A 25537-nucleotide genomic window follows, 5' to 3' on the forward strand; every position below is an offset into this window, starting at 1 on the left:
AAAAATGAAATTGATATCATTAAATTGGCAATTTTTTTTAGTCTTAAGATAATACAAAGAGTATTTTTAAAGATAATTGTTTTGGAATATATGAACATCAATTTTCAAAGACGAGTCATAACGATTACCCTTCTTGTGACGGTTAAGTCTATTAATGTCCTCTATTAAATTTTCTGGTTGAAACATATTTCTTGATTTCTTTTATTTCCTCTGACTGAATGTACATTTTTGGTGACGGCGAACTATTCCCAAAATATTTTTAATAATAATATTTTACTACTCCATTAATTAGCTATTTTGAGTATTGAATTCAATACAATTGTAAAAAAGTTCATTGAAGCAGTTCGACATTCATATGATGGTTTGTTTACATTTGACTTTTGCCATTCGGCAATACGTAATAAAAGCGATTTCTGTATCACTTTAATAATATATATAGTTTTATAAATATGAATAGATTAATTCAATGAAATAACATGACAATATTTATTAAAAAAATAAATTTGAATTATTGAAGACTAGTCAACAGCTCTCAATTATGAAATTTTTTTCCATTTTCTTCTGTTCTTAATAATCTCTGTTATTGTCAGTTTTTTTTAGAGGAAAAACATGGAATATAATCTTATTTCATTCATTTAAATTTTATTTTTCGGCAATGTCAGACTTATTTTGCAATTTTGGTATGTATTTGTTAAAAATAATGATAAAAAAGTAAAAGTAAAAAAAAAAATGCTTGGATATTAAAATTTATATATAGATAATTAATTTTTTAGAACTTTTAAAAAATGTATATAGATTTTTTAAATATGTTCTATCATATAGGTAAAAAAAAAAAAAAACAAAAAAAAATTGATAATTCTAGGTCGATGATCAATCCTTAGTGAGCCCACACCTCAAAAGCAGAACGAATTTCCTCTTTCTTATTTCACCGAGCAATGCTTTACTGACCGATTTCTTCCACTTTTTTGTTTGTTTGCTTTGTAAACATTCATCCAGAATTAAGACCTTAATGTAATGCGTTTGATGAAAAGTGCGTTTTACTTTCTCCATAAATCAGAAACACTCGGAACTATTGATGAAAGATGGACGGCAGATATATTTTATTCTGAAATATAATTGTAGGATTTATTTTAGAACACATTAATCCTCTTTCAAAATTTAATAACTCTCTCCTTAGTAGTTGTTTTGTTGATATATTGTATATATTATTTTGCAACAGAAAACCAAATATATCCTGTTCTTTGTTGATATGAAGTGCTAACAAATTCATTGACATGATGACGATGTTGGGAATGGCGCATTTAGTTCAATGGCTGAATAATGTAGATATGGAGGTAATTCACCTTCTGTCAACAGAAGAATCAAAACTTTGAACTTGGTAGAAAAGCATATGCTTTGATTTCATATCAGCACGTGGAGGCGATTCATTTCCTTCATGCCAAATATTAACCCTTTTTATTATGATCTTTTGGTTAATATGCCAAACATAATCCTGTTCTTTGAATAAAACGGAGGAGCCACGTTGGTGACGTTAATAATTAGCTACTGACGAAAAAAAAAACAAAAATGGAATAATTAATTCAAACTCGAGAAAAATTTGGAACTTTACCTGCAGATAATATACAATTGATTATAAGCATGTTTAACTCGCGGGCCGTCCGGGATATGCGACTTATTGCAACTATTTTTGCGGCTCTTGTACTTGATGACAAATTACTAACTTCTCTAGGAAATATTGTGGATTCAGCTTAATATTTTTAAAAAAAATTAACGATATATAATTAGTAAATGTATTTTAGATGAAAGTTCATACTCAATAATATATGGAAAGTATTTTAAATTTTAAAACATAACTTTGGATAGGATTGTAAACTTTAAATCGCTTGAAGACAGCGATTCATTGCTTATTTTTCAGGAAATATGAATATCGATACCCAACCATTATGCAGATGTGAAAAATCAAATGACATAACACATGCACATGGTTCAATATCCATTTGATCTTTCGAAAATCTAAAATATGTAAATTCGTCAGAATCTCCAAGTAGAGTATTTGATTATTTCATTTTTTTCTCAATACATCTTTGTTTCCAAAGAAGTAAAAGTTGACTTCGGTTATTAGTATTTATAAATATTCGCTGTATCCCAACTTTCTAATCATATGTTTTAAAAATCTGATCAACTTAACATACGAAAACTTGTTTTTAAATAAAAGTCGTATTGAAGTTCGATTAAATGAAGGATTAAAACCTTTGTCTCTATACATGTCACACAGTTTATACATTCAAGTCGATTAGCTTGAATATATAACTCAAAAATTTAATAAGTTAATTTGATGAAATTCGGTTGTTTTGATATCTTCAAAATATACATCTGTATGAAATTTAGGATTGTAAACAACAAACAGAAGTAAGTTGGGCTACATAGTCTTATACAAATAAGCTCACGTGCTTGAACTAAAATTTTATTTTATTATAATATTTGAAATATACGCGATGGCAGCAATGAAAAATATAATGGAATACAAAAATCAAAGATATTCTGCTAAAAAAGAAAGAGTTGCTATTGAAAAAGACAAAAGCTTGTTGCTGTGAAGAAAGACTTGTAGTTGAAAAAGAAATAGAAAGCCGGGGAAAAAAAAAGAGAGAGAGAGAACTGTACTTCATATTCCAAGGAAACGTTGGTACTTTAATTCTCGAGAAACATTCGATTTTGCTGAAGATCTCCCCCCCCCCCCCCAAGGCTAGTAGACGACGAAATTTCAAGCTACTATCAAGGAACAAAATTTCAATTTGGGACCAGTTTTATAATGGTCCCAAATTGAATGGTAATGGTTTAAAAAGATAACTTTTATATTTACTTATATTTGTGAATATATTATTTTATGCCATTATATAATCAACCTCATTTTCGTATTGCTTACGCATTCCATCATATTTTTCAACGTTGCCATTGCGTGCTTTTCAAATATTAACACTGAAACAAAATTCTAGTCCGGCACGTGAACTAATTTTAATCAGATTCGAAGCACATCCGATTTTTACAGGGATTTAGTTACAGAACTAAATATGCCAATCGGAAAAAAAAAAAAAATGATCAAATACAACATTCTTTACTATACCATTTACATAAATCAGTGTGATATGGTTTAGAGAAACTCGAAAAGAGAACACTTGATATTTTTCTCTTATCGAAAGAAATTAGAGTGATGCAAGATACAGAACTATTGAAATTCACATTGGTTCAGTTTTGAAAATAATCTTTGTGATCAAGGTTGATCTTGAAGTAGGTAACAGAATAGAGACCAAAGATCAAGGGGAAAATTGCTGTACTTGTTCTTTTTCATATTTTAAAAATCATACCTATATTTTTGCGGTTAACATAAATTCGAATATTATTCATTTGGCCCTTCATTTTCTCCGAGTTCAGGATTCTCTTTAAACAATTAATATACTAATAAAGATGTACCTATTTCAAAATCAACTTTGATCGCAAAGATTATTTTGTGATTCTCTCTAAACAGCTAATACTAATAAATGAGTTTGGTTAGTATGTCGATGATGTGTCACTGATGAGGCATTTATAACGCATTATTTATAAGTGAGCATGTTATTTATAAATTACATTATGAAAAAAACGTACGAAACGCTCTACAGGCTATGGGGTCACAGAAAGGAATTCGGCAGGTTGTTACTTCTTGGGTTGCAAGTTCCTTGAAAATAAGTTTTTCAAAATTTAAATTTGACTTGATAAAATATTTATTTTTTAAGTAGAAAAGTGTTGTAATTGTTAAAACCTTTGATCTCGAGATTTTGGTGAATTTGCACATTTTAGATCTATCTGAGAGCGAAGAAAAAAATATACTGTTATGTTTGCCTGTCTATATGATAACTCCTTCCATCTGCATATACAATAGCTCCAAAACACTACTAATCTGGGTGATGAAATTTGGTGCGTGATAATTGTAAATTTCAGTCAAATTGAGAAGACATTTTTCCTGTACTTTTATCAACTTGCATTTAAACACACTAAGTGGAAAACGCACCGAGTTAGTTGGATGAAATATAGTATATAATTTTATCGACAAAATAGTACATCTTTATCAAATTTGTAACTAAATCCATGCGAGGACTATCTGTAGGTGCACCAATTCGAGAATGTGCGAACACAATTATTAAAAATAAAAAAAACTTAAGCTGACAGCATGAATTTCAGTTCTTGAATGAGATATAAAATTTGGATGAAATTGATCAAACGGAGAAGTTATTGTTCCAAAATACATGCATGTTTTTCTGCATATGCTATGGAGCTAATCGCCATGTATATGTATGTTCAATCGAGGAAAAACACTTTCACAGGTATTCGTATTAACTATTTACTGTGAAAAGGATTGGTAATAATTATTTACTGTAAAAAGAAACCAGATTTCTGAATTAATCAGAAATCCAAAGGGGGCAATCTAGTACAAAGACTCAAGATCTGAACTGATCTGCTTAATTCAGAAATCTGGTTCCTTCAGATTTTTTTTAGTTTGCTTGATTTATTTGAGTAATTTTTCTGTTGTTCTCAGAAGTCCGGATGCCTTCGAAAATTTGTACTTTCTCATAAGCGGAGAGAAAGTATAGTAAAAAGTTCGATTTCGATATTTTGATAAATTATTTCGTTTTAGATTTTCCTCAGTCTGACAAACGCATTTTCAGAATTATATCTGTCCGTGAAAACGATAATTCAAAACTACTTTGAGTTATATGGGTGAAAATCGGTATGTGGTTTTTCTGCCAAATTTACTGATTTCTATCAATTTTTAAAGAAATCCATTTACAGTAGGTCTGTCTACCCAAATGCAAGTGAATGATAACTGCAAGGCGCTGAGAGAGACGATTAAAGTTTAGCACACAGTTTTTGCATCTAAAATATAGGTTAATTGTTGAATTAGATTCGTCAAAAACTTGATCAACTGTTTCTCTGTACGTTTGCATACATGCAAAAGTGTTAACAAACGCAACGTCTTAAATACATGCAATTTGGAATGTGATTTTGTTAAAAACATTATTATCGGTGTTAAATTTTGGTTTCAGTCGGTTCATAGAAGAGTATTTTCAATGCTCATATTTAGTTTTCTTTATTATATATCACGAAGCAGAGAATTCTAATCTGTGGGACTTTGAAAATAAAAATTTGAGCACTTATAGCGTTCACATAACTTAATTGGTGACGCAGTAGCGTAACGTCACACTTTTGTTAGGTAGTATGGTAAGGAATTTCGAGGAGATTGCGCTTGCTAATTTGTTCCTTACAATCCGAACATTGGATATGACTTCATTTTTCTTCTTCCTTTAAAAATGTTTTTAATGTTGTGCGATGTATTGTTACCCGTGTTACGCTTTTTTTTCAAAACATAATTTAGCCGCTTTCCTTTTGTTCTTTATCTAGTCCTTGAAATTTCTCGATTATGACATGAATCGCAAGAGCGTAGATTGTTGCATCAGAATCTTCTCTCTACTCTTATCTGTTGGTTGTGAACGTAAAATGTCTGTGACCCATCCTTTAATCTGATCGATAAAGCATTGAATTCAACAACGTGTGGAGTATATTTGCTGACGTAAAATTTCTTCCACATGCTGATTTCTCTTGGCGATAACTTTTCAATTGGTGTGCATTCAGTTTTATATTCATTACAGCTAGTATTATAATTAATGAAAAATTTAATATATGCTGCTTCACAAATAGTGGCTGATTTAGGTATTTTGGGGTCCAAGTAGTGCACAATATGAGACCCTTCGTTTAGTAAACGTGTTAATTTTGTTTCGCGTATGAACACATTTCTTTTATTAACATGTTAATGATTTATTTCAAATTAATTTTTTATTTTAATAAATTTGTTAAAATGTTTTATTTGTTTATTATGATGATTATGCGGTGTCCATATTTCTGTGGAATATTACTTAAGAAGCTAATTAGTGTTTGAAAATACTGCAATAACTGAAAGAAAATAATAAAACAGATAGGAATAGGGCCACATATACTTGATTAAGTGTTGATACTATTCTTAAATTCTTTGATAGTTAGTTAGATATATTAACGTCCCGTTTAAACCAACACTAGGGCTATTTTGGGGAGAACCTCGTGCAACAGACCTCCCTTACACGTCGGTTCTTCGGTGGAATGGAGTCTCGAACCTGAAACCCTACGGCTCACAAGCCGAGACCTTACCACCAGGCCACCACGGCCTCTTATTTTCTTTGAATCATCAAATATGCTTTAGTGCTCACTAACTTTATCGGTCCCTGAATCGAAATTGAAATTCTCCGTAGGAATTGATATTAAATGGAACACAAATAATTCATTATTTAAATTTAAAGTAATATTTTGTAGAAAGTTCTAAATGAAATATTAGCGGTAATCATTCAATATATTGCTAAAAATAACTATATAATCAAAATCAACTTCGAAAAGTACGTATTATGTTTCTTGTTTTAATTTGAATCAATGAATAGCTGGATTTTTATGTATTAATTTAGATTTCTCATTCTTTAGACCTGCTGTTCTGTGTAGAAAGCAACCAATTTAGAAGGATCTTTGTATTTAGGATTTTTGAACTATGGTACTGAAAATGAATTCAATAAAATTTATCGAATAACTATTTTAATTTTAATACCATTTTCTTTATCACTAATTGATACCATTGATTCATGTTTAAAAGTTATTACGTTAAAGGGATTATTATTATTTTTTACGAATCTAGTGTTGTGATAAAGTTGAGAAATCCCGATTCAAAAGGAGAAACAGATGGGCATTACGTAGTTCGTTAACCTGGAAACTGGGTATGACGAAATATTTCATTATGAAACGAATCGAACAGAAATTAATTCTATAAACTGGTTGACAGCTCTGCACTCAATCTTCAACAATTAAAGTTAACAGGGGGAAAAAAAAAAAAAAAACTGTAGTAAGGCTTATAGAAGTATATTTCTTCCGGTATCAACAGAAATTCAAGCCGATAGCAACGGGAAAGCTAAGCGGTGTATTTATTAAATCTGATTATGATCCTACTGTGCAATGCATGATAATTAGCGAATACAATAATAGTGAATATACCATAGTAGTGGCCTGATGCGATTAAGTTTGACAATTATATTACTTTTTTTTCGACCTTCAGATCGAGATAATGCAGACAATTATATTACTTTTTTTTCGACCTTCAGATCGAGATAATGCAGATTCGAAACCCAATACCATTAAAGAGCTGCTTTATGTTCAGATTTAGAGAGAATAAGTATCTAATTTTTGTATGAGCTTGATACTCTTTGAAGTCGAGGTTCAAACATTCCCCAGCTAGTGTGGCGTGAGGATTTGGAAAAGATAACCATCCGTGTCATCTGATTATGGTTCAAATGACGAGGTTGTTCTTACAATCACCGGTATGTTATTTCAAAACACAGTGTTAATAAAACTAAATTTAACTAAACTAATTGAGACGATATTATCGAGTTACCGTAAAATTCCATAGATTAAACCATGGTTTCTATTTTGTAAAACTTCCGAAAATTAATAAATACTATAATTTCTCTCTTATATACTGAGTGTTCCAATATATTATTTCCAATCTTAAATGTATACAAAAAATTATTATATTTGCAAAAGAACATGGGACAAGAAAAACACAGGGCTCTTATTTAAGAATTAAGAAAATAGGACACCTATTAAAATGTATAGTATAGATTTATTGGAAGATAAATTTACAACAGTGCAAGTACATTGTTACTAGTATAGCAATATATGAAACGTGTTATAGTTTATATGCTACAGAGATCCTAACTACTAAAAAGAGTTTCTTCCAATTCTGCTAGAAAATATTGAGACGCACAAAGGAGGTTTTAGTGAGGGTTTCGTCATAATTCATTTAATAGTTCATTTTTCAAATTAAAAACCATATTTCCATATTTAGAAAAGATTATTTTGCCCTCGATATTACCATTGAATCATAATATTGTAAATGCAACTTGCAATGTTTAATTAAATTTTGTACTATCCTATAAATATTAATAAATTGTAGAAAATAATCTTCCGATTTAGCAAAAAAAAAAAAAAAAAAATTAGCATTTTGTAATTAATCAGAAGCAAAGGGGTTTAAAAATCATTTTTATAATATGCAAAATTCTTAAAAGTATTTCATTTCTTGCTTTATTTTAAAGTATTTTTTTTCACCTAAATATTTTGAAAATAATTTCACCACGAGCAACATCGTCAGCTAAATAATTGATAATATACTACAAAAAAATTAACTAACCAGTTTTTCCTGTTTGCAGAGGCCAGGAGAGTTGTGGAATAGTGTCCAGCAATGGGGACAAGCACATCATGCGAACCCACAAGGGGTCTGGTTTAGTCAGTCATGCATTTAAGGAAGACGATCTAGCCAAATTGAAAGGCAACCTGGGTATCGGACATACCAGGTACTCAACCCTAGGAGGCACAGAGCATCTCAACACTCAGCCATTTGTTGTAAATATGAAACATGCCAAATTAGCTTTGGCTCACAACGGTGAGCTTGTTAATGCTTCAGAACTACGCAGAGAAGTGAGTATACGTAATTTGTTAAAAATTCCTTCGTCATTGCAAACTCATATTTGGTATTAATTAGGAGGTGCCTTATAGGAATTTACAATTTTTACTAGCTTTATACATGTTTTATACAGGATTCAATCAAATGAAAAAGAAATTATGACTCTGGTGGCATTATTCCATGTAGTAGAACATGCACTCTTTTTTTTGTAAATGGTTAAATGTGCCAAGAGAAATTTAACGGTTATTGGAAATATGTCCACGAATGAAATAGAGATGAGATGGGAAACGTCGTCACACCATAAAATCTTTTAAAAAGGTTTATTGCGAAGTAATTTAAATTTTTGTTGGCATATGTTTAATAGAGCCGAAATGTATTGAAGAATGCATATAAAACTAAGTATATGTTACAATAATCTTTACTCTATCGATTGGATGTGATTGACCTGCTCGTGGCATATCAACAGTGATCGCATGATTGGAATCACTGCACCATTTGAAAACTGCACTTCATGACATGGGCTCAGTCCTAAAATATTCAACTGCAAACGTCGATTTCAGTAACACCTTTTGCCGATAAAAATTGGATTACTATGCGCTGAGCTTGCTTAGAGCGAGCTGCCCATGGGACGATATGTTTACTGCTTGTTTCACTCAACCAATCAGAAACCAAGCGTTTTACGCCAATTATTGCTGACAGGGGAGATCATATGACGTCTTCCGATTCTTTATTATTCACCATCCATGTGTAACAACTTCTTCGAAAATCTACCGTCAAAAATATGTTGACGATCTTTACGGCTTTTCAAGCTTCATTTGTAAATGGTCAACAACAAGTTGCCAGTTTTTGAAATATAAATTACTTGAGTAACATCATTTAATTTTTTGACTTATAATGAATTTGGCTTAAAAAAAAACAGATTGTAGAAGAACAGGATTCTATATTTTTTTTATAGTAGAGATAGTATAAAGAATGTAATGCCACGCATATGGCATGCATGGAAATACTAGCTCAAAAATATACTACCCAACTTAAAAAAATTTATTGATATACATGTTCTTCTTCATGAGCACAATAGACCTTGGGGTCCTCAACCACGTGCACTTTCCAGCCCCTGCAACTCCCTTCCAGTTCTTTATCCTCAGAGCACTCGTGTCTCTTTCCACGTCATCCAGTAGTTGGAGGTTTTCCTCTGGCCAGGAATTCCATAGGATTTTTAAAACTGAATATTTTGAGGGCGCTGTTTTCAGGGCTCCTCCAGATATGGCCGAGCCTTCTTAACCTATTGCTCCTGATAACCAGTGTTATCTGTGGTTGTCTATAGAGTTTGTATAATTCAAAATTGAATCTAGTTCGCCACCATCCTCTCTCCAGTACTGGGCCAAAGATAGTGATATACACGTTTCTGGATACATTTAAACTGAAACGATAGGGAAAAAATCATTTACAAATACTCATTGAATGCTTTTTATAAATATAATATGTTAATTAAAATGAAAGAAGCAACTGTAATTTCATTTAATATTTCAAAAGATCCATTTCATTTTTTTCATATCTTTCTTTAAATGTGACCAAAAAACATTATTCGAACGATTACCATTGGTTTGTGAAAAAGGAATTTAATCACATAGATTTGTTACACAGAAATATCAAGAACTTATCTTTAAAATATATTATGTGTCACATTCGCTACTGCGAGTAAGCGATAAGATAGTGCAACAAATAGTAAAATCTCGACTTACAAATAACCCCTTTACCGCTGTTATTTGCTAATAATCAATTACTGATAAAAATCAATTGCAACAACAGCTATTGTCAGTATATTTAATCATATTTAAATATTTGCGAATTTTGCCGTTACTTGAAGATTGGCTCTAGTTGCTTAGGTTTTATCTATTTAACTTCAAGGTCACCAAAATTCTTGATTGCAAAAGTAATTTCTAGAGGTATAATTTATATATATTCAGTGGTGAGTCAAACTGACAATGCATTAAATGGTTTCAAACATTACAGAAAAATGAGATAAATTTAGTTTTTAAAATTTTAATTCGTTGGCAATCAATAAAATTTCGCAAAAACTTAATTTAAAATTTTTTTCATGGAAGAAAAAAATTATTAATATAAAAATTGTTTATATATAAGAAAAACCAAAGTATATTTTTATTCTGAAAATAAATAGAATGAGAACATACCAATGAAAATAATATTTAAAATAAGTATGCAATTATCTTCAATATGGAAAGTAATAATCTCTGACAACTACTGGTTCGATATTACATATTCATTACATATGATATTATTATATGATTCACATCATGCTACTAACTAAATTGATGCATTAACGCAGTTCGAATTTATTTAATTAATTATTGCAGGGGGGGACTTGTTAAATGCCGAAATGAGTTTACTTAGAAATCGCTCCTTTAGAGCATACCAAACATGCTTAGTCAGTTTGAAATCTAAACAACTTTCTGGGTTATTCCAATGCACAATATTTTCTTCACTATGATAATTCTCCACTAACTGAAATGTATGATATTAGACTAGTTTTATAGTCTTGTTGAATAAAGGAATCGCCCATTGCATTTATTCAAGAATTTTTCTTAATACAATTGAGTACTATCGATGCCTCTCCATAAGATATATAAAGCATTACGACCATCTAAGGAAATATTTGCCCAGATACAATGAGTTCCAAGAAAATCCGTCTCTTTCATAGGGGATTCTGGCTTCCGTGAGACCAGCAATCTTCTTGAATAATTTTGAAAAAAAATATATAGTCATCAGCAGAAAGTACAGAAAGCACTAGCTTGTACTCCAAATGACATATGTACGTGCCCAATTAAACTTTTTTTTATTTCGATGGCGATATGTAGAAACAAATATACAGTGTTGTACGTCTTGTATACGAACCTCCTTCATAAAGTCTTCTGTATGGGTATGACTTCCACACAAAAGATGGGCCGCGGTGGCCTGGTGGTAAGGTCTCGGCTTCGGAACCGGAGGGTTTCAGGTCAGACCCGATTCCACCGAAGAACCGTCGTGTAAGGGGGTCAGTTACACGCTAAATCCGTCCTGACCAAACGTCCTCCCGCTGGTGTGGTGTGGTGTGGAGAGGGGGGTGCCAGCTCAGGTGTCGTCCTCGTCATCTGACCGCGGTTCAAAATTACGAGGTCCGTCCCAAAATAGCCCTAGTGTTGCTTCAAACGGGACGTTAATATAACTAAACTAACTCCACACAAAAGATTTTATTTTAGACATGTTTTCGCGTCGCTGTTGCTGGAAGTCATTACTATGGATTACTAGCAGTAGCTACGCGAAAATATTTCGAGTTGGTGGTATATGGATTTTTGGTTCCTTGCAATTAACTTGTAGCTCCATGACTTCCTCGGCGATACCTTCAAGAAGCGGATTTTCTTCTTAGAAATGTAGTTCACAATTTATGAATTACCAAAGTGCTAACATTCAATTATCTTGCTACATAGGATTGACTCTGACTCGCTTCTTCTCGACAGCTGATCTGGATACCAGACTTCCAGTAGCTGCTACAAGAGAAGATTTGAGGTTGGTTGGTATATAGTTCTCTGTCCCTTTGCAGTTAACTGCAAATGATGACACTAGTAACTCTACGGCTTCCTTGACGACCCCTTTTAGAAGCGGATTCTTTTCTTAGAAATGTAGTCAACAATCTATGGATTATTTAATCTAACATTCAATTATATTACTGCATAGGATTGACTCTGTGGTCTATTCGTCTAATGGTATACACGGTATTGTAATTTTTCAGTTAAATGTCATACTGATAATAATTAATATTGCTAATAAATTTCAGCATTAGTGTAAATGAAACATTGCTTGACCACAAAGCAGATTGTGCAGCTTTGTATTGCAAAAATTCCATTTATTACATGTAATCATTTTTATTATGTGGTTCGTTTTATATGTTGTCATTGTTATTTTTCTAAGGGGAAAAATATAAAAGATTCGAATTGTATGTCTGAAAATCGTAAAATGATAACGTTTTTGACTAGAATTAAAATTTATTTTATTTTTCAAATTTGCCCTTAATGACATATCAGTTATAAATACATAAATATATGCGCACAAATAAATATTTAATATCATAGAAACATACTGTGTATAAATGCAGTAACTAAAACGAAGACATATTAAATTTTTTTAAAAAAATGTATAAATTAGAGTAAAAAAAGGTGCGAAAATAAAATGATTATTACTAATTTTTTTTAAAATTTAAAATTGGTGGAATAATGCTTTTTTGCATGATAATATGCTCCGATCTTATTGTAGAAAAGACATTAAAATTTCGATTGATTTTTAATTAATTCAAATTTTTGTTAAAAATTTAAAAATTTCTTACTCGACATCTATGTCTCAAAATGTAATCAGAAACAAATTTGGTAGCTTTGAGTTTTCGTTTTGAATAAATTTTATAATATCATGTTTTTCGCAAGATTCAGTTCACAGATACTATGATAGTCTATAAAATATTATGATAAATATGTTGTTTATATGTAACATCAAAATCGATTGCAAAGCGAATATGAATTTCAGAGTCATGTTTTATATTACTTGTGTTACAAAACAGAAATCTCATTAGTAAAACTGAACTACGCACGATTATAATTTTGATTCAACATATTTAATCAAATAATAAAGAATGTTTGTATTGAAATAAAAATATAAATTCAGAGTTGCACTGAATTGTTAATTACCCTCGTAATGCTTCTATTTATTCCATTATGCATTTTATTTTAGATCATGGGAAGAGGAGTCGGTTTATCTACAGAATCGGACAGTGAGCTTATGATTCAGACTTTGTGCCTTCCTCCACCTGAACCGAATAATGAAACAGAGGACAGTCCCGATTGGGTTGCCCGAATCCAGAATCTGATGAAGCGCACAAAGACTGCCTATTCCCTGCTCATCATGAGCGGGGACACTATCTATGCAGTCAGAGATCCTTATGGGCTCAGGCCATTATGCGTTGGAAAACTTATACCACCGAGAGGAACGAAAGGTATGTCATTGGTTATTGCAGTATATCAGATACTGGTTACCATTGTTTTATTGGACAAAAGATAATGATTTTTCATGGATAAAAACTAACATATTTCGATCAGCGATATAATAAGGATGAGTGGCGCCTAAGACAGTTTTTATTCACCCCATTTCCTCTGATCATTATCATTATCAGAAGTCATGATTTTCTCTTATTATATTTAACTAAAAATTGCATACATCCCTTTAAATTCTGTCACCAGCGTCTCCCTTTCTTCGTCCACCTTGTTTGTACGCCACTGATTTTATGTATATTTTCAGATCACTTTTCTGTTTCAAATTGGAAAGATTTTAAATTCTGCTGCATTATCCAAAATTTAGCATTTGATATGGTTGTATAACATTTGTTTAAATAGAAGACATAAAACATTTGGAAAAATAAATTTTACAACAATTTTCATTTTTGAGTTAACGAGTTGTCGTTCTTGGTAACAGAGTAAATTTTATGTGATAATTCTAATACACGAAATATTATTTTTAATTTTAAAATATTATATGTATGCTTTTATGTAGTGTGTCTTTTATGTAGATGTTTTGTGTTTGTTACCTGCTTCGCTTTGAATTCACATCTTTTATGTTTTTAAAAGAATTTTAACGCTTTTTATTTATGTGCTTTAAATGTTTGTGGCTAATACTCACTCTTTTGCATTCCTCATCACTTGTAGAAGATTTTTCTTCAGATCTGTTTAAGCTCAATGGATTGCCGATTTCAAATGGAAATGAAAATGTTATGGAAAACGGTGAAAAGGGTATTCGCTTATGCATATTATTTCCTTACTAATAAAACCGCATGCATACATAAATAAATTGGCATGAAAATACTAACAAAATTCCTTAGTAATAAGCTCATCATTATAAAAAATGTGCCCAAATGAAAAAGAGACTGTAGTTACAAGAATATTTTAATTGTAGTTCACGCGTAACATGGTGTCTGCATATAATTGGCGTTGTACAGTTATTTTAGACCTGTCCAACCCACATTTTGAAAGGGTTTTAATTCTTGACTGATCAGTTTTCCCCCTTATATCCCTTCTATGTCACATGGGAATCCTGACTTTTCAGTGAGTTTTTAAGGGACCGAAGATATGGGGATCACGTGAGGAAGTTACGGAAAGATATATGAGGACTTTCGCCCAAAACTTTTTAACAGATTGATTCCTTCTTGATTACATTTAGCTTAGCGATGTCCTTAAATAGTATTCTCTTTCGAGAGCGTGCGGCTGTTCTTGTTTTGAATGACCTGTTTAGGTCCCAACGATGTTTTGTTGTCCCATTGACCTCTATTTCACGTTTCAGCCGGTTGATGAGTAGAAGATTTTTTTAGTGATAAAAAAAAAAAACAAAAAACAAACAAAAACAAAAAAAAAAAAAAAACAATCACTTTTCTGACCTTAGTGGCAAAATGAAATTTTTTAGACATGAGAATCTGGAATGCCGCCATTTTATGCTCTACCGGCAAATATATCCAGACCCGGCGCATTATGACGCCAGAAGACAGACAGAGTAGATTATTCTGTAACTCGTCTTTTTCTCATGAAAATTATCCATGGGCTTTCTATTTACTAGAAACACTGCAAATTGCCATACAGAGCAAGATAAGGTAGTACTGAGCCACAGATAGTATGGCTTGCGCTTGGAACTGTCGTATAGGAAACTTGTGGCGCACTATCATTCATGTCGCTAATATGTATTATTCTTCGTCAGTTTCGAATTAGGTAAGTTCTACTATTGTTCACTCATTAATCATTGAAGAACTCTTATTAATGTGCATTCTCTAAGCTTTCTTTTCCTTTCCATGCATTTCAACTGCTTTAAAGTAGAGTTTTACCGACTTAAACTTAATACTTTTCATTACTGGACATTCTAATTTTCAGACCATAAGTTAATGTATTCCGTCTGTATGTTTTTGCTATTCTCATACAAAATATTACCTCTACCTTTGTTGAACTATCGTGCGAAATTATTTGACAACTACACAAACATTTCTTTCTTGCTGGTCTGCTTGCACTTATCCAAGCAGCTTAATATGCTTCTTACTTGCCTAACTAAAATTATACATTAGTTGCAATAGTCTCCTTTTCATCTGGGCACATTTTGTAGTATAATATATATGTATTTAATGTGTGACTTGTTGTGCAAAAGAAAAGTGTTTATTATAATATATTGAAAATTTTCGCATTTTCGGCGTTTTATTTGTGCTTTTTATGGGATTTTAATTATTCTTCAAATCAATCGATCGATATCTTTTTATAAATTCAAAATAAGACTGTAAATTTTTTCTGACTCCTTTTCATTTGCAAAATTTCCAAATCCAAAATAAGTTTATTTGTAACTATTATTTTGTATTGAATTTTAAATACTTCAACTTACGGATAGATGCCACGGTTTACGAAGGAGCGATGACCCATTAAAACCACGCGATTGTTATTTTTTTCCAATAATTTTGTAGATTGGTGTAGCATATAGTAAGAATGGATCTTGGCATAATCTAGATGGAGTAGCTATTGCTCCCATTATTGCCCCAATATAAGCTCTGCTCTAAGAATTAACACTATTAATAAGAGTATATGATTATGTTTGGCCTTCCACATGTGACTGCTCCTAAAAATCTTTTATTTCACTGATGGGTTTTATAACATTATATAAACATCAAATAAATGCTTCTTTTATTTTTACATTAAAAAAAAAAACCTAAGTAAAATCTCACATTCATTTTTTTATTTTCAGTTCTTCCTGATAATGACGATGAGTGTGATGGCTACGTGGTTGCTTCCGAAAGTTGTGCCTTTCCATCGGTGGCAGGAAGGCTGCTGCGCGAAGTGGAACCTGGCGAGATTTTGGAAATAACGAAAAATGGCATCAGATCCATTTGTATAGTTCCCAGGCAAAACGACCAAAAAATGTCTTTGTGTATTTTTGAATACGTTTATTTTGCAAGACCGGACACCTATATGGAAGGTAAATACAATATCTTTTGAATTTCATAAAATAAAAGACAAGGAAATAAAATTATGTTCTCGTACACTAGGAGAAAGTACGACGAAAATTGACGAATCTCTGCATTTCAGACTTCCTTGAGTCTGGAAAACAGTCCCTGTCTGTCTTTTTGTCCCTTCATGAAAACTCAAAAACACTGAGCTAGACAAATGAAATTAATATGCAGTGGTCCCACCATGTTCATATATTTGTATCAAATTTTAAAGGAAAGCGATTCGCAGGAAATTTGTCTGTCGGTTCGAATAGAAGCAAGTCCATTGCCTAAAAAATGTAAAGAGCTGAATTTATAAAATTTGGTATACTATTTTTATCTTCTAAATTAAAGATAGGTATCAATTCCTTTCCGACAGTTTATATGTTTTTAAAATTTGTAAATGCGTTGACTCAAAAAACGTTTGACTTAGAATATTGAAATTTGGTGTATGATATTAATAACATTATAATTCTGTACCAAATTTCGGTTTCAATCGGTCAAAAAAAAAAAGTTTTCAAATATCCCTAGTCCCCCCCCCCCACAATAATACGAAACAAAACTCTCATGTGCGGGACATTGAAAAAAAAAAATCTGGTATTCACACCCTTTTTTATAGTCAACATTTTTTTTGTAGAGGACAGCGGAAATTGTATGTATGCAATGTATACCAAATATATACCAAATAAAGTATACTTTATTTGGAAGGATACGAGGAAGTTGCATTGAGACCGTTCTTGTTGGACATATAGAGTCACTTAAAACTCTACTAGCCAAAGTTTGGATTGATTTTCCTTCGTGTATGAAGCACATGAGCCATACTTTACTCACTCTTTTAACAGTTGTTTGTTGACTGATATTTCCTGCCTGACTGAATATTAAACTTTGGATAAAAGGCTTTTAAAAAATATCTTGATCAAAATGCGAAGTATTTGTCCATATGTTTAAAAACTGTGATAATAATTGTACATTCATTAAATGAAGATTGACAGTGTAAACAGAAGATTGACAGTAAGATTCAAACACTATTTTTTGACGTTAAAGTGTCAGTTGAGCAATACCTCATCATATGGCAAACATGAAAAAAGTCCTCTAAGTATCTGAAAGAATGGTTAAATAAAAGGTATATTATTGGGAATATTCCTGCAATTAATATAAACAGGTTCTCTCCTCACCCCTGTTTATGCACCATGTTTATGTTTACCACTTGCAATGTTTACCGATTTCTGTCTTCATAAAAAAAAAAAAGAAAAAACTGTTGCTTCATATTTATTTTAAATTACGGTTGCAAATTATATATATGTATATTTTTTATTGATATTTGTAGAGTGAGAGACGGATACTCTGGATTTTAGTGACACGAATTAATGAAACTTTATTTTAGGCCAAATGGTGTACACTGCACGAATGGAATGTGGAAGACAATTGGCCAGACAATCTCCTGTTGAAGCTGATGTAGTGAGTGCAGTACCTGAAACATCAACGCCTGCTGCCATTGGATTTGCTGAAGAAGTAATTTTTTTTTAATTCTAATATTTCATTTTAAATATTTATTATAATTGTAGGATATGCATATATTACATGTATATATTGTACTCTTGTGATTGGAGATTTTATTTTGAATACCAAAACCATGAGATAAAATTCATTTGCTCCTTATTTCTTGGAGAAATTTTCCGATATGATGAATGCTTTTTTAGAAGTAAATTTTTGAACTTCATTCAAAATTGAATTTTTAAAAATAAAAGTATAAAAAAGAATTAAAATAATATTTCATTTGGTCATTCTCATCAATTTTGTCAAAGAATTAAATACTTCTTTTTGTATTGCCATTTGTTGTAGATAAGTCCAAATTCCCTATCGAAAATCCCTGCACTTGAAACAAGTTTGTATATGGAAGCAATTTTTTTTGACAATTTCTAAATGACGGACAAGCATTTTCGCATAAAAATTATGGATTAATAATGCACTCAAAAATCGCCCGTTTGATTCATAAAGAGAAATATAAGTTAAGTAACAGAAGAAGAAAAAAAAAAAAAAAAAAAAAAAAAACGTTTCACCGATTCTTACTGCAATAAAAATTTGCGGATGTCTTCTAAATTGTTAAGGAAAAAGCAGTAAATACATGGTAGTGTGTCTGGCGTTATTAGCTTCTATTTTGCGAATCCATTTCCTAATTTATATAGATATTTCTATTTTAAGTTTGCCTTTAGAGTTTTGATAGTGTACATGAAAAGTTCAATATAATAATAATAACAATAACAATGAAATATCAACTAGTATTGTTTAAATAATTTAATGATTCGGTTAATTAAAACCAAGGAAAGTATTGGGCTAAATCGGAAACTTAGTTTTAGATTATCGTAAGAAAAATTTACATGCATTGTTATAATACATCAATTAAATGCACATATTTGTACATTTTTTTTTAAATAAAATGTTCAGGTAGTTTAATTTTTTAATCTTATCAATCTTTAAAAAAATTAATTATGCATAGTTGTATTTAGAAAGAAAACGATAAACGCAAGTGAAAATATAACGAAAATATAAAGAAAACGATAAAAGTAAGTGTATACTGAAATATATATGAAAATTTACATTTTTGTATGTATTGCAGTATATTGAAATTTCTATACTTCATTTCCCCCCTCCACCGTCTACGAACTAAAAGTTCTATGTAGAAAAATTATACTATTTCGTGCACTTTTTTTTTTTTTTTTTGACATAATACACTAAAGAATATTTCTGTGGTCTTCTCTTCTTTTACTTGTACGTAGTACGTGATTTCTTAAATTAAGAAAATTGAATTTTATTTGTTTTAGTGAAAGTTGGTTTTTTCTTACATTTTTAGTGCTGATAAACACGACGACAAAGCACTATTTTTATTATATGAAATAGCGTTTGAGTGTAATGACATTTTATTTTAGCAATACTTTTATATTTCAGTCTGGAATCGCCTATAGGGAGATTTTCAGCAAAAACAGATATGTTGGTAGAAGTTTTATTCAGCCTAGCACAAGACTAAGGCAGTTGGCGGTTTTAAAGAAATTCGGCCCACTGAGTGAAAATTTTAAAGATAAACGTATAGTTTTAATCGATGACTCCATTGTTCGAGGCACTACAATTGCTGCTATTATTAGAATGCTCAGGGAAGCTGGTGCTACTGAGGTAATTATTATTTCTCACTTCTTTATAGCATGGATGGGTGAAAATATGTGTATGAAGATATTGGTTTAGCAAATAAGTGATTGCGGATTTTAAATAAGAAGGAAATTTAAAATGAATACTCGAAAATTTAACTTTATTCAACTCGGTATGATCTGTTTTTGTTTGAGGATCTTGTGTCATCTTTCAGACAGGGTCTTAATTCAATATTCATGAAACTTCTGGTTTTTATCAGCATATATATATATATATATATATATATATATATATATATATATATATATATATATATATATATATATATATTGTTACAAATCTGTTGAGTGGGTGCCGTGTTAATAACCTCGGCGCTTGGCGACAAATTTGGCGGTTTGGCGATAAAATGGATTATACTGGAAAGTTCGAGAAGTTTCACGATCCATCCAGTAGAAACCAAGATACACTCAGATACGCTCTGATTGGTCTGGGGGATTCTAGTCCCCCCTTCCGGAACTATAAAAGACAGGCACTCTGAATTTGCAGGGAAGTCGTATGTGTCGTCAAAAGTCGTGTGTGAGAGCAGTCGGAGTCGCCGACAAAATAAGATTTTGGAGAGGATTAGACAGCAAGCTGCTGAACTAGCGATTGATTAGCGGTATTTGTAAAAGAAAAATTTTGTTACTAACTAATATATATAATATATTATTAGAGTCATTAAACATTTTTTACTATTTATAAGGAGGTTTGCATTGAATGAAAATCTGAAATCACAAGGTTAGTGCTATTTGGTGGAAGTTACAATACCTCCCGACCTTGCTCTTATGTTTTTGACAAAGACGTGTAAGGCTTTGCATTATCATGTTGGAAAACAAAATTTGCCAATTCTGATTTCTTTTTTTGAACTGCACTACTCAGTTTAGTGAATTGTGAAACGAAGACATTTGAATTAACCAGTTGGTTACTTGGCAAAAGTTGAAAGTGCAGAATTCCTTTACAGTATCAGCAAACTAATAGTGTAATTCTTTTTTGGTGAATTTTCAATTTTTGATCTTGTCCGGGATGATTTATCCTGCTTCGCCTTATCTTTTTCGATCAATGTTGTTGTTAATTTTTCGTCGCCAGTAGTCAGTCGTTTCAAAAATTGAATTTATTATCATAAATGAATTGCAGATGCTAATGCTTCACATCAAATGAGTTTTCTTAAGATGATAAGAGACTCATATAACAAGTTTCTTGACATATGCAAGGTGTTTCAATTTTTTTAAAGGCATATATCCGATACAGTGAGCATCTCTACATTCTTGGGTGTTATGCTATGAAGAACCGTATAAATAATGGTTTTAATATGGCTCTCTCTATATATTAATATGGCTCTCATTAACTTTAACTCAACGGCCAGATCTGTGCACATTTTTGAGCGAAAAATCACCGGAACGAAATTTGGCAAACCAATTTTGGCATCGCCTTTCCTTCAAGGCTTTATTCCCATTTACGGAATATAACTTCTTGTTTGCCTGCAATGCATTCCTGCCTTTTCGGAAATAATATACAGTACACTCCCGATTATCCGCGGAATTGGGTGGCGCGGCCACCGCGGATAACAAAAATCGCGGATAATCCGAAAAAAGCTAAAAGCGGGTATAGCGAAAGAGAAAACAGTCATTCCAGCTTTGAAAAATCGTTTTATGTACAATAAAACGTAAAATAAACAGCAGGAAATGTTTAACTAACGCTTTATATTTTAGTATATCACTCAAAACTAACCTAAAATGCATTTTGTTAATGAAAACAGAAAAGTGCTTTGTACTGACGAGAGGCGTCAAGGATACACAGAAAAATGAATACATATGTACTGTTTTAATACTGTAATGTATTATGTAATTACAAAAGCATAACTGTAAAACTACACCTTTTTGAAGAAATCAGTCATTTGAGTTTGCTTCTTGCTTTGGAAGCATTTTCTCTTTGCTTGGAAGCAAAAAATAAATAAATAAAAAATACTTAGTGCGGCAGGCGCGGATAATCCGCTCCGCGGATAATCGGGAGTCTACTGTATGTCTGAAATGCGTGTTTTGTTTTTCCATTTTTAAACTAAGATGAAAACGAAATTAACTAATCTATACAAATAACTTAAAAATTAAAGGTGAAATTTAAACAGAAAGACAACAATATGGGTTAGGAGCTTTTAGAATGTTGAGAAAACAAAGCCATTTATCGATAAAATCTGCAATCATTTAGTTGGCAGATCATCTTATTATGGGTGACCTGGTTGATATTACGACCTTGGTAAATTCGGATTCATCAGCTATCTGAATTTTTCTCAAATGATTTTCATTAATTAAATAGTTTTTATTTTGTATCCTTTGTGACCGGAAGTAATTTGTAAGACATTTAATTCGCTCGATAACTTTACTTTTACAATCAAAGAAACAATGGGAAATTTAAGTACTTAAAATTTTTTTTTTGAATAAATTAGTTGTGAAAATTAATCAGAGGTATTAATTCTCTATTTTGAAATTTTCTGTGCAGTTATAATTAAATTGTTTTTTACTGTTTACATATGTAATTTATTAATTGCAGATATTTTGAAATTGCAAATTTTTTTTTAAATATTATTATTTTATTAAATTACTTATTGCTTATTTATTAATTATATATTATTTATTAAAACTTTTGAACATTAAAAATTGTACTGACATATTTAATTTAAAAATTGTCCCTTTCTGTTTCGGTATTAATTTAGGGACCAAGTTTTTCTGAATTCAAATTTTTATTCAACCTTTGAACTTTGATACAGCGGCACTCTTTTGTCAGTTTGTTAACATACAGAGGAATAGTCATTCAATGAAATAACAATTTTCCATTTTACAAAATAATCACTGAAATTTATAGAATCCTGCATGTAAACAATGAAAATGCATAAATCATGTGCCGATATGGATGAACGTCATTCAATAATATTATAAAAGCCTATAATCCTTCACTGCCTATTATATAAATGATAAAATTGTGAGTTGTAACCATTATAATAAATACGATAACAAGTAAGTTGCAATATCAACAACAAAACTTGAAGCACTTAATTTAAGAGATCAGAGTCCTTGTCGCCAGAAGCAATACATGTTCCCTAATTTGTTATAGTATATTGTTTGATAGTTGATAAATTTACATTACATTAAATCTGTGTTGATGCATCCTTTCCTTTTATTTATTTCTCTGATAAAGAGTTTCCTATAATAGTTTCACCTTTGGATATTTGATTTGCTCTATTGCAAAAATAACTTTTTTCTATAAGTTTATTCATATTTAAAATTTGTTGAAAAAATCTTGTATCACGTTTAAAGTTTGCAAATGGCCTTTGGGAAAACTCTGTATGGAGGTAAAGTATTGTAATTGCCAAAAAATTTAACAAGATCAATTTCTTTCCTAAATTTCCTGATTTTTGATGAATTATTTTTTAGAGCTATCTAAGTTGAGAAAAAAAATATTTTTTGAATAATATATGTCCTTTATTGTGTGTTTAATTTGGCAATATAATTTATGTGTCTACTTAATTCATTGAAGTCAATCCCTTGGGATAGCCTATTCATTGTATTTAGAATCCATGCTCTGTTACAAAAATAAATTATTTTTGTATCTCTGGTATATGCTTCAAGTTTGTTCCATGATTTTAAAACATTCTGTAAATAGAAACCTATTTGGCATGCTATGCATTGAAATGGAAATTTGATCTTATCTGTAGGCTGATAAGGGACTCAATATATCAGGTATTTAAAGGAATTCCAATTGAGGTATTAAACTTTTGAAACAGAGGTTGAAAACATATATATATCAGAAGGAAATCAAATTTGAAAGAAACTTTTTAACTTTCATGATTAAATAACAATTGAATTTTCATTATTTTGACTTTAAAAACCAATTTACTTTTCATCGTTTTAAAATGTACAACATTTTTTTCTTTGCAGGTTCACATTAGAATAGCCTCGCCTCCATTACATTTTCCTTGTTACATGGGTATCAATATTCCTACTAAAGAAGAGCTTATTGCAAACAAACTGAATGCCGATCAGTTAGCTGAGCAGATAGGTGCAGACAGTTTGGTATATTTAACTGTAGAAAATTTAGAAAATGCAGTTAGGAAGCACTCAAATACTGATGAAAAATGTGGAGGTCATTGTACTGCTTGCTTAACTGGAATATATCCTGTTGAACTTGAATGGTGAAAGAACTCAAATGAACATTAAAACTAAAAGTTGTTACATCTTTTTTATTGTTGTATAGATTTTTAGTGATGTTATTGTTCCTACTTTAATTGATCTTTATAAAATTTTCTTTATATAATTTTTTTGTAATCAAAAATTTAAAATATAGAATAATTTTAAGTGTCAAATCATGCTGTAAATAACATCATACTGTTTTATGTAAATGGAGTTTTATAGTTTCAGAAACTACTGAATAGAATTGTTTTGTAACATATTTAAATAAATTTTGATTATGTTTATTAATTATTTGTAATTGTGAAATTGAATATATTGAAATCTTGATATCTTTGCTTTTTTGTTAGAAATGTTTATATTCTGTGTGTACAAATATCATCAAAATGCAGTTTTTAAAATCACAAATTTGTAAGAAAAAATGAAAGTGAGTAAAGTGATAAGTCAAAGAAAAATCATTCATAATATATATACATATTCTGGCAATAATTTCCTTCCATTTATTTGTAAGAAAAAGAGAAGAAAATTAAAAGAACAATATAACAAAAGTCATTTATGTTTTAAGATATTTTGTAAATGCCTCTATGAAAAGAGAAGAGAAGGAAAAAAAAGACAGGTAGTACCAGAATTATTATTGACACTGTATGCATAAATACTAAGATAGTTTTTAAAATCACAAATTTAAAGAAAAGAAAAAAAGGGGAGAAAAAAAACCTAATTATATGATTTGGGATTTTCTATTAGGTTTTATGTGGAAGAGAGATAACCTTGATTTATTTTTATAAATGAATTGTAAAAAGTACTATATTTTTTATATTTCTAAAAGTGCCATGTAATGAATAATCTTCAATTATATATTTATATGTGTGTGTATCTGTCTATAATAACAAATCATGAATGTTTGTTTTTCACTGAATATAAATTACTTTACATATATAAAAAATGCTATTTTGTACAGAATGCACTTATTGCCAAGTTTTTAATAAATTAAAAGTGTGTTTAATATTTCTTTGTGTTTTCTATCGAATATTCAAAAGTTGTCTTAGAATGTTCTCGAAAAATTAGAAACTTTTGGAGACTATTCATTCATCACATCCCACTGGAATATAGTATATGACATATAAAAATACATGTCATTACTTCTGGCAGCATTTGACTTAACAAAAAAATTATAAATAAGAAGTTATTTCACAAAAATTAAAAAGATTAATGCTTTACAAGATTTTGGAATAATGGTTACATTTATATTGGAATCAAAATAAAAGTTTGAATAACTAAAGAAAAAAAAATTTGCTTAAGACTTCATTCTATTAACAGCCATTTTACTTTTCTTACATTATACATGAAATAATAAGGAGTTATTTATTTCATCTTTGCAAATATAAGAAGAAAAAAGCTTACCGAAAGCATAGTTTTTAATAAAATAATAATTTTAACCACATCTTAAAATTTTTTTTCTCTGCACCAATCTTCCAATGCATTGAATAATATGTTGAATTTATAACATTTTTTGCCAGACAACCTTGCTTATCATTTTTTAATGTCCATTATCAGAACTCTAATGTAATT

At 30.5% G+C, this 25537-nt stretch overlaps 1 protein-coding gene across 1 annotated transcript in view; it reads left to right on the forward strand.

Moving 5' to 3' along the window:
- Positions 1-24965, forward strand: part of LOC129962614 (amidophosphoribosyltransferase-like) — a 30731-nt gene extending 5766 nt beyond the window's left edge. Inside the window, exons 2-7 of the mRNA XM_056076441.1 lie at positions 8310-8577; positions 13340-13601; positions 16370-16600; positions 17995-18122; positions 19557-19778; positions 23720-24965. Coding sequence (XP_055932416.1) covers positions 8310-8577; positions 13340-13601; positions 16370-16600; positions 17995-18122; positions 19557-19778; positions 23720-23977 — 1369 coding nt within the window. The 3' untranslated portion in view covers positions 23978-24965. The remainder of the gene's footprint in view (positions 1-8309; positions 8578-13339; positions 13602-16369; positions 16601-17994; positions 18123-19556; positions 19779-23719) is intronic.
- Positions 24966-25537: the final 572 nt, after the last annotated feature.

The sequence above is a fragment of the Argiope bruennichi genome, chromosome 3, assembly GCF_947563725.1.
Source record: "Argiope bruennichi chromosome 3, qqArgBrue1.1, whole genome shotgun sequence".
Lineage (NCBI taxonomy): Eukaryota > Metazoa > Arthropoda > Arachnida > Araneae > Araneidae > Argiope > Argiope bruennichi.